Raw genomic sequence first — 11,584 nt, 5'->3', positions numbered from 1 at the left:
TTCTTACCTCGTGTAAGCTTTAATTCTTTATGAGGGTTTTTACATAGTTGCTTACATGCATGTGATTTGTTTGGTAACATAACCGTCAATATTCATGTATTATATAAATGGGTCGCAAGCGCAAAATCCCGGCCCATTCGGAGGCTCAACTCGAAGACCTCTTTGAAGCATTCTACATCTGTGAGCCGTCAGCCTCGGAGCAGCGGCGTTTACATCCTTTAGAGAACTGGCGCTCCATAAGCGCTCAGCGACTGTGGATGCCCTTGGCCAAGTACGAGACATGACGCCCGTTCCGTCCACGAATTCGCCCCACATCGCCGCTGCACCTCCGATGACCAAATTCTTCTGCGTAGAGTTTCCAACGAAGTCTTGGGGATCGCAAGTGTAGTAAGGATGCCAATCGACTCCGTAGGTAATATCATTCAAATACCAGCAGCTAGAAAACACGGTTGTGTATCCTGCCGCTGTGACTTTGGCTAGCTCGTCTTTGAAGCCGTCTTTCCAGATGTGAATTATCGTACTTTTGTCAACTGGAACCTTTGAGCCAGAAACCATCATCGAAGATGGGAAAAAAGGAATTAAAATACGAATGGAAATGTAAAAATGCTAGTGGCGAGACAGAGCTAGAAGTACATTTGATAAAATAATTCTCATTTTAGCTCAAAATTTAAAAAACCTAGAATATGAACTGAAACATGTTCATTACTAAGACTAACTGCCGCCAAGTAATCGAATCCTAAAACATTCAACCTGTGTTTTAATTAAAAATATAACGTGGTAATCAGTTGTCCAAAATTGAAGACAATGCCCATCTAAATTTCCAAATAATTTCATAATATAGAAAAAACTTAGCAACCTTGTTATCAAGAACCTCTTGCCAAACTAGTGTTGTCTTGTTTAAGTTATTTTGAGCGATGGCCACAATTTTTTGTTCGTAAAATGCTTGCAATTTGGAGAAATCATTGCCCATGTCCCTAGTCTTCATGAAGTCCAGGATGTCCGGATTGGTCTTCCAGCAATCGAAGCTTACTTCGTCTCCTCCAAGGTGCAGATACTTATCCGGAAATACTTGCGAAATTTCGCCAAAGAATGATTGAATGAAAGAGTAAGTGTCGTTTCTTATAGGGTCAATGGGTCCGAAAGTACCATCCGGGACGCCACCTTTAAAACAAGGGGTTAAAAGATCGCTTTGGCTTTTCCCCCAAGATTGAGAGTGGCCAGGTGTGTCAAATTCCGGAATAACTCTGATACCGCGAACCCTGGCAAACTCGATGATCTTTGCAACGTCTTCTTGAGTGTAGATGTGGTTCTTGTCGAAAGCTCCTTTAGAGCTTAAATCAGGAAATAGTTTGCTCTGATAGGGAAATGACTGGTCATCCACGATGTGCCAATGGAACACGTTCAACTTATTTTGAGCCATTGCCTCCAAATTCTCCAGTATTTCGCGAACAGGAAGAAAATGCCGGGAGGTGTCCAAGAGAAGGCCACGGAATTGGAAGCGAGGGAAGTCGATGATTGAATTCGTCTTTATCGCCAGCTGTTGGTTAGTGAAAATACAATAAGCACCCTTAATTAGTTAATTGCATTATACTTTTATACCATGGTAAATTAAAATAGATTTAATAACAGGATCAATACTTCATGGTTTAAATATTTAATAAAATACCGAGCTTTCGGACCGTGATACTACTTCAGTTTTAAGACCATTCAAATGATTCATAAACGCTAGTCCTGACATACGTTTTTACCCAAAAATATCCATACCCGATGGTTTATTTACATTTACAGACGCTTAAATAAAATAAATTTAGTGATTTGCCTAGAAGTAGTAATTAAGAGAGCCAGGACATACTTGTAAAAGTATTATATTTTAAAGCACGCACTGCTTGATATTTATATATACAAAGGCTCATTCAAATTCGCGAGCGCCTCCTGAAAAAATTCATGCGCGCGCTATCAGCTTCAGCCTCACAAATAAAACTAACATACACACGTGACTATTTTATTCTAAGACTCGCGCATGTGCGTAGGGGAGGAATGAAAATGTGAGCGGCATTTATACAAGCTCTGTATGAAGGGAATCCCACCCTTTTACTCCTATTGTGGCCCTTCCAAATGGATATTTGCTTTCGTTACCAACAATAAATCATTGCTCTGGTTAAACCACTTAGCTTCACCACAGAATTATCTCCGATACTTGGTCAATTTTGTTTGTTTATATCAATTCATCAGGCCATTTTTTTTTCTTTTCAACACAATTTCTTTTTTGATTTCTTACCGACGAAGAAGGATCACAGTCCGAAAGCTCCGTTTTAAATATAAGATTTTTAAACAGTTTTATTAGATTGATTCTCGTAGGAGCACGAAAAAATAATAATATTTGTCTCAAATTTGATTCTTGATGCAGTGGAAAGCTTAACTCCAACTAAGAAATGGCATATTTAAACAAATATTTGGAATATAAAACATATTTAACAAACATTTGGATTGAACTGTGTAGCACACTTAATTAAACATAAGAACTTTAAAACAAATTAAACATAAATCAGTACTTTAAAACAAATTAAACACAAATCAGTACTTTAAAACGCATTGAAGCACATATTTATCTTCAACGCACATTGAAACCAATATTAGATTATAAAGCACATTGAAACAAACATTTGGACAGTAAATCAAATGTAAATAAAGATAAGGATTAAAAGGCACTTTAAAATAATAGGAAGCTACTCTAGTAGATTTATTCGATAGACTTTTTATTAGTGCAATATTTAATAGACCGATAATAATTAAATTGCTCGTACATACCTTTATTTTATCATTTTCCTCAATTTCGTAAACGAGTTGACTAAATGTTTCGAGACCTCGAATGGCACCCCAAACACTGCCAGAGATTAACTTCGCCATACCGAAAGTCGAGGGTGTGTGCACTTGCAAAGCGTACTGTTCGTTCATTGTTTCACTCGGGTAGGCTTCGCAGGCGCCCCTCACGGTGATTGTCAGAGACGACAACTCATCCTCATCCACGTTTTTCTCAGAACGAAATACTCCTCTTCGATTTCCAAACTTGGTTTGTGGATACTCGTTGTTAAGTGACACACAATCAATCTGGTTTATCAATTTAAGGTATCTGAGAACAAGAGAATCTTTCAGTCCACAAAATAACAAACGAACTACTACATGTTAACTGTAAATGTATCAAAATAAAATGTGTTCGCAATTGAAATATTATCTATTTAGGAAAGCTAAAGCCTCGTTTGAACTTAACTTGTACCAATCTTCCTTAGCATTTGCTAAATTTGGTGGCAGAAAGGTGAAATTAGGGGTTCCATAAAAAATATGGAACTTTGTAGTTTCTTTTAAAGCCGTACAAACTAAAATTCGTAAATATTAATATACATCGAATTTTATTTCTTTTCAAATCTGTTATTAGCGTTATTTATTTTAATAATAATAAGCTAGAGTTGTTCCGAGTTTTCAACTGGTGCCATAAGCTGGGATCGAGCCCGGCTCCTCTTGATGCGAGGAGAAAGTACTAAATACTAGGGATACAACGGTTCCACTTTTTTGTACTTTCTCGGTTCCGGATCCGGATCCGGTTCCGGTTCCTAAATTTTTGGTTTATCGTTTCAGGTTACGGTTCCGGTTCTTAAAATTTTAATTTATCGGTTCCCGTTTCGGTTCCGGTTCTCAAAATTTATAACCGATCGGTTCCGGTTCCTAAACGGTTCCTATACGGCTCCAGTGTGTTTAGTATTAAAGTTAAATACACAAGCAATTCAAATGAAGTTAAAAGAAATAAAATCCACCACATTCATTTATTTAGAATATAAAATTTGTTTTTGATAAATTATATTTTAAAAGTAGTATCTTTCTCAGTGACGTAGCTATGGGTTCGGGGTCCTCCGGCGAATCTGTTTTTTGGGTCCCTTATTAAGGCCGAGTCGTGATTGTTGCCATCTAGAGTTAGGGCTAACATGTATCGCCTTCTACAATTAGATTTAATACGTACTTGCATGTTAAATATATAAAACGCTTAAAAATGACTTTAAGCCCCAAGTGAAACGATTAAGATAAATCACGGCAATCAGCGTCTGGAGCATTAAAAACAAAGGTTCTGGTAGAATTTGGAAGTCTGGAGTTCAGACTCTCAAGTCCGACCAGAATCACGATCTAGATGACTTAATGTAAAATAATTAAAAAAATTATTGCTTCTATTCTCTCGTAGGGAACTCATGAAAGAGCGTTATTTGTTTACTCAATAAAATAGGGTAATAATTAAGTCTTCCGTTTGAAAATCCCCACGGTTTCATCGTTTCAAGATGGAGGGAGGGGGAAATGATGTACTTTCAAGTTTTAGGAGACATTGCCTTCCCTTCCGCTCCTTTTTCAGTGCGTAGGTACGTTTTAGAAGTAAGAGGGGGCAAAGAGAAACGAAACTGGGGTCTAGGAGCTTAGCCCCTGATGTAGAGTGAGAAATTGGTCGCATTAAGGCATTAACAGTAACAACAGTTATCATACGAATTGTATTTTATTCTTTAGAGTCGTTTATGAATTTAAGATACCCAAATCCCCAATAATAAAATGAGAATAGTTTTGAATTTTAAAAGAGCGTAGCTTCACCGAACTGTTTGACTTCAATGTTAATTGGCGGGAAAAGACACAGTTGAGCTTCTATAAGCTTTATGTGCTTTTAAATTGAGAATTTGAGCTTTTGAAGATTTCAACTGACCAAAAAGTTGAAGGGGCAATAACATTAGTTGCCCCCCTGGTTCCTACGCCCCCTGCCTCATTTCATTGAAAAACCTAAAGACGGGATATCTATGACTCGTTTTGATTTCAGTTGAATACAGGGTGTTACGGATAAGAGTACCGAAACTTTCTATATGCATTCTAAGGGTCTCTATGAGTAAAATATGTCTAATAAACATGGGTCCTAAAGGGCTTCGTTTCAGAGATATGGGCTCCCAAAAATCTACCCCAAAAACCAGACACAGCCTTAAATCGGGCAAACAATATTCTTCCTTGAACCAAATTGTTTTCATTAAATTATCAATTGTTTTTTATCCGTGAGGCGAGAAACTTTAATAACAAGTGGCAAAAGTTCATTAATATCCTTTTAGAAGTAAAATGAGTTTGAAGACAAAGCCATTTTAATTTTATTGACACGGTTCCAAATAAAATAAAAACATTTTGTCGTTACGAACGATTTTAATTATCAAAATTAAAGATAAAATGTCATAAGATTTCTAAAAGAACGCTTTTAAGTTTGTCTAATTCGTTCTGTGGTTAATATGGCATGTCCAAGAACGCTTTTTGGGTTAGAAGTTCAAAGATTCAATCGTTCGTCTATTTGGTAAAACACGTCAAAATATTATTTGTATCTCTCTCCAGGTTACATACCAATCATAAAAAAACTTTGTGTCGATCTGACACCAGTCTTTTAGGAATCTACTGTTGGTTGAATCTTTGAGCTTCTAACCCATTTTTCTTGAGCCCGTCCGTTTAATAAGCGTTCCTAGACCAATGTGTCGTATTAGCTACAAAACGAATTAGACAATTTAAAACCATTCCTTTAGAATTTATATTAAATTTAATTTAAAAAAAATCGTACCACTAAATTAAAAGGGCTTTGTCTTCAAACTCATTTTACTTTTAAAAGGGCATTAATGAACTTTTGCCACTTGTTATTAAAGTTTCTCGCCTCACGGATAAAAAACAATTGATAGTTTAATGAAAACAATTTGGTTCAAGGAAGAATATTGTTTGCCAGATTTAAGGCTGTGTCTGGTTTTTTCGGTAGTTTTTTGGGAGCCCATATCTCTGAAACGAAGCACTTTAGGACCCATGTTTATGAGACATTTTGTACTCATAGAGACCCATAGAATGCATATAGAAAGTTTCGGTACTCTTATCCGTAACACCCTGTATATCGTTCTAAATGGAGTCCATATTATTTCGTTCAATAAGCATTGTCATTTTGTGAAATGTAAGGAAATGCATAAGTTGAAATTTTAGATTTTCTAGACAAAAACTACCCAGGCCAGCGATTATATTATGCAAACGAATTAATTAGCCTTACCTTAAAAACTTTATATTCAGAAACACAACTTGCTATAAAACACGTGTCTCGATACTTTTCAAACTTCAGTATGTTACTTTCATTATGTACGTTGTTTGGATATAGAGGCCTGCGCCGATCTGATATGGGTCGGCGGCGGCATTTGACCCAAAATATATCGGCGGCGGCGGCTTTGGCCGTCGTTTAGGCCTACGGCTTCGGCGTCTTCGGCGTGGCAAAAATGACCGGCGGCGGCGGCGGCGGCGTACGCCGGCGTTTGTATAAATTTTAGAGCTATTTCTTGTAGCGACAGTTTAAAAAACACGCGACCAACTCGTACTAGTCCTTCCATGGACTAATTAATGTACTTCGCAAAGGGACGCCCCGTTCCCCGAATATTTGCTTCGGGCGATTGTAAAATGTGCGCTCTGGTGGCGTTGTTAGGAACTAACAAAATAATAATAACCGCGAAAGAAGGAAAACGGTTGAGGGTAGGGATAATACAAAGGTAGCTCAGCAGCTGGAAAACACGTGGGACTGGCTCAATTTGTAAAACGGTTGTTTTAATGTTTTAAAGTACATTAATTAGTCCATTATCCTTCCGAGGTAGGCCACTGGCCTGACGCCAAACGACAACCAAAATTATTAGCAGTTATGCCGGGTCGAAATTCGGTTGAAGGCTAGATATTGGCTTTTTTTTTTTGGTTGTGCTCCACGATAACGCTCTGTAGTGGCGTAGACAAGGAGGTTTCGATGTCAACCCCCTGGGCCTACCTTGACTATACTAAATTGACACCACCTTCTCGACACCCCTCGTAATATTAACATTCTTGGACCCCCTTTGACGAATTTCTGGTAACGCCACTGACGCTCTGAGCCTTCCAATCAGAAATAAATCCGGGTTACGAATAATATCATTTTTTGTTATCATCGCACGGTGAGCAAACATATTGCTATTTTGATATGATATTTTCCATTTAAATATAATTTAAGGTATTATGATGTGATTTTATAATCGTATTGGACGTCTAAAATGCAGTGTATCAAATGCTTCATTTATTGAATTTAATGTTAAAAATTATTATCAGTCTCGTATTGGCCATAGAGTTAACCTGCCCGATGGCGTGGATCCCATCATGGACCGTTCATGAAGTGGGCCTCCGTAGTAGTAGCGTTATAGTTGTTAAAGCTGGGACCCATAGTCTCTTAGCGACCCAAAAATATTAGACCCAGTCCGCCACTGATTATTATAATGCAATTTTAGAAAACATATCGATAAACCAAGCAACATTTAAATTTAAAGATAATTAAACTGTGGTTAAGCCTTGGTTATATTAATGACTCTCTCTATAGCCAAGATAGCAATGCTGAAATCTATTGACGCGAAGTGAAAATGCTATACTCTGCGTCGACCGAAATCCGAAAACCAAAATTGGACGTTCGACGTCGTGTTCAAATGTAGTTATTTTCGCGTAAATGAAAACCAAGCTTAATATAACAAAAAAAAGTGTAAAAAGAAAAAAAAGGAAACGGCGGCGCGCCGTTCTTTGTATCGGCGGCGGCGGCGTTGGCAAGTAAAACATTAATTTGAGCTGACAAGAGAAAAAAACTAGACGAGGCCTCGCGCGGTTGGACTGTGCACAGTCCCATAGGCAATTTGGGGGCGTCTCGGTGGAAGCCCTCCCCCTCCCGTCTGCCGGGGCGTTATTTACGCCACTGGCTTTTCTGCTGTTTCTCCTCATAGTTGGTTGCGAAGGGGATAAAAAATTATGCTTGCCTATTGCCCCACTAAATACTTGCTTGGGAGGCACACTAGTAGCAGTAGACGACAAATATTTTTGTGGCCTTTGCTAAATTTGTGAAATTGTGTCGAGTTTTCCGACAGAAGAAAATAAAACTTAAACTATCGCTGATTTCCGGATGATGCCAGTTTTGAAAGCAAACATTTGGAGGACGAGCCCACTTTCAATTGAGAAAACGAAAGGGTGTGTCAGCTGACAGTTACGTAGAAACCCACATAGAGTTATCTGATATAGGATAAAGATGAGCTTATATGAAAAACTAATAGTAAATTATGAAGTTGAAATACAAAGTTTTAACATGCGCTATATGTTGGTAAATAAAGTTATAGAACCGTTTAAAAACCGTTTAAAACATTGAAAAACTCGGTTCTGGTTCCGGTTTCGGTTATAAAATTTTTATATAAGCGGTTCCGTTTTCGGTTCAGGTTCCTAGAATTTACTCGGTTCTTCTCGGTTCCGGTTATAAAATTTTTATATAATCGGTTCCGTTTTCGGTTCTGGTTCCTAGAATTTACTCGGTTCTTCTCGGTTCCGGTTATAAAATTTTTATATAATCGGTTCCGTTTTCGGTTCTGGTTCCTAGAATTTACTCGGTTCTTCTCGGTTCCGGTTATAAAATTTTTATATAATCGGTTCCGTTTTCGGTTCTGGTTCCTAGAATTTACTCGGTTCTTCTCGGTTCCGGTTATCCGTTGCATCCCTACTAAATACTCCGCCACCCCACCAAGTACGGCATTTAAACTAAAATAATAATGCTAGCTGCGAAATATTATTTTAGCTCCTTAATTTTTAGTTACTGCCATTAATATTTACTGTTTACGGAAAAGCTGTGAAATTCGATTTATGATTTATTAGCCCGGAAAGCCTAATACCCGCTATAAATATTCGGCGTTATTTCTCAAATATAGCTAAGTATCTCAATACTCGTTCGTTTTCGTTACTTCTCCGCGTAGGTAACGGTTATCGCACTACAGACCAACGGTGCCTAAGAAGTTTATCAAATAGATTACATATTTATAATATATTTACATTTACCTGATTTACTAATCTCAAAACCCTTGACCATAATGTAAAATTAATGTATTAATAAAAGTTTCCGTAAGAATATCAATATTATATTCCTTCTTAAGAAGGAACTAAAATAATTTTCATAGTATAAAACAAACATATTCATTTTATCTTCGAATGGAAAACTAAAATACTAAGAGTTTAGTACGTTGTAAAGCATATTTCATTTTATATGAGACATTTTGTAGCTAATTTTTACCCATTTGAATCAGCACTTACAACGGTTTAATTTTCCAAGTAATAGCTAGGGCACCGAGCGCTATTTTGAAAGGAGTGTAGTCGTTCGAATTTTTCAGTTTATGTAAGAAATTTTTAACCTAAGTAGATTTCGTATGCATAGAGTCACCGTTGATTTTACGAGGCAGCACTTCAGTTATATTGTATACCTACGCACCGTGACACACGCGCCATCAACCAGCAACACCACACGGGTTTGAACCCAAAACAAATGTATTTATCTTTATTTTAATAATTTTGCTTCATGATCTAGGGGTGACATTTCTAGCTATAGCGCTGAGAGATACCTTCCTACGTTAAGCACAGTAGCTGCTTAACTACCACCCGGGCCTCTAGGCTGGATCCTAATTTAATTCCCACTAGCCTTTCTGTAGCCTCATCTCGGCCTTCCTTACATTTTGGCATGATCCAGGCCCCTACGCTTTAGCCAACTTATCTTATTGATTACTCCCACACCAGTGACGCCACCGATTATTTAAATGGCACTTACCTATCAATCGCTTGATCTAATACTTCGCAATTAACAAGGTTTGAGGTAATATTCAATGAAGTCGGCAGTACAGCGTAGGTATCTTGAATGACCACCGCTTGCGGCATCGGCCACAAAGAACCTCCCGCTCCATTCGAAAATTTGACATTGCCGACGAAAATAAAAACAAAAATTCCTGAAATTACGGATAAATTCATATTTACGACAATTTCCTTACTCTCTGCCGCAAAATGGTTTGAGATTATTTTTCGAATTAGTTCCCTTTATCTAAAATCAATTGAAAGGTTTTCTGGTAAGATTGAGGCCCAATATCTTAAGAGTCCATTTTGATAACGAAGATCTTGACGCATCATAGGTACCGAAGAACTGTTGAACGCTATTGACGCAATATTGATAAAGATGTGTTTCGTATAATCGAGTACTTTACCTTGGTTATCGGAGAAAACTTTCAAATTATGGTCTCGAAAAGAGAGAAGCTATGGCGCACGCTATACATGGTTTTTACTACAAAAACTAAGTCAGTGATTTATAATACATACAAAGTAAATAAAGATGGTATGGATTTAACAAAGGTGTCGGAAGCAAAATATTTAGGACTTTGATTTGATGAACATCTTACTTGAAATATAAATGCGTTTTCAAAAAAAATTTAAGACCTATATAATGCGTAAACCTTATTTCGCTTTCTTTTACTCGCATATCTCTTATTGTATATTAATATGGGGAAACACTTACAAATGAAAATAATACTAATAATAATTTGATTAATCTCAAATGTTGGATAATGGATACTAGTTACCACATACAGATGCCATCTATCATCTATAAAAACAACAATCTGCTTAAGATGAAATAAATATATATTTATAATATGCTACTTTTTATTTACGTGTCCTTAAAAAAATCCAACATTTTAGTTTTTACCTCTCCGAGGGGTAAAGTCCTGCGAACGCTTTCGCATTTTCCGTGCAAAGCTTAATCATTGCGTACGCAGTTTCTCGAAACCACCGTGGGACGGTAAGTGTTAACGGATTAATTTGCGGTTGGGCTTGGTTTTGATGGTTTTTTTCGCTAACACCCACCGTCGCGACAGTTTTAACTCAGTTTGATTATTTTGTTATTGTTATTTTTATGTGTAGGGTGTGAATGTCGAGTTTGTGTTATGACGGTTGTGGGTGTTGAGTTTGTTGTGTTTCTGCTATGACGGTTGTTGGTGTTGAGTCTGTTGTATTTGTGTTGGTTGATTCTGTATTTGTGTTTGTTGTGTTTGACTTTTGGGACAGACCGATTGCTGAGAGTTATGGCAACCTCCCAACATCCAATTGTTCACGATATTCGTCTTAGTGCCATTTAACGATTTATTTTCGCCGGCTGGGAATCGAACCCAGGTCTGCTGCGTGCAAGAGATTTACTCTAACCACTGAGCCACCGGCGCTTGTCAAGCTACGCGGTTTTTCTAATAAACAGCTTTGGCGAATGTCCTTTACGAAGTTATAACGTTAGGTGTTATAATTTATTCTATATCGTTTTAAATATTTTTAAATTATATTAATCTTATATTTAATTAAATATTTATAAATTATATTAATCTTATATTTAATTAAATATTTATAAATTATATTAATCTTATATTTAATTAAATATTTATAAATTATATTACTCTTATATTTAATTAAATATTTATAAATTATATTACTCTTATATTTAATTAAATATTTATAAATTATATTAATCTTATATTTAATTAAATATTTATAAATTATATTAATCTTATATTTAACTAAATATTTATAAATTATATTAATCTTAAATTTAATTAAATATTAATAAATTATATGAATCTTATATTTCATTCAAAAGTTATAAATTATATTAATCTTATAGTTAATTAAATATTTATAAATTATATTAATCTTATATTTTATT

General features: G+C 36.3%; 1 protein-coding gene across 1 annotated transcript; it reads right to left on the bottom strand.

The window, feature by feature from the left end:
* Window positions 1–9,892, bottom strand: LOC149956620 (beta-hexosaminidase subunit beta-like). Its single transcript, XM_090164724.1, has 4 exons — window positions 9,659–9,892; window positions 2,809–3,130; window positions 857–1,537; window positions 1–537 (listed from the first exon to the last, which is right to left on the bottom strand). Exons 1-4 carry the CDS (start codon window positions 9,853–9,855, stop codon window positions 100–102), a joined length of 1,638 nt encoding a protein of 545 aa, XP_090020850.1. The 5' UTR covers window positions 9,856–9,892; the 3' UTR covers window positions 1–99.
* Between the last annotated feature and the right edge of the window lie 1,692 nt (window positions 9,893–11,584).

Source organism: Leiobunum rupestre, chromosome 2, assembly GCF_980474605.1.
Source record: "Leiobunum rupestre chromosome 2, qqLeiRupe1.1.hap1, whole genome shotgun sequence".
Classification (NCBI taxonomy): Eukaryota; Metazoa; Arthropoda; class Arachnida; order Opiliones; family Sclerosomatidae; genus Leiobunum; species Leiobunum rupestre.
This window is presented reverse-complemented; position numbering and strand designations above follow the sequence as displayed.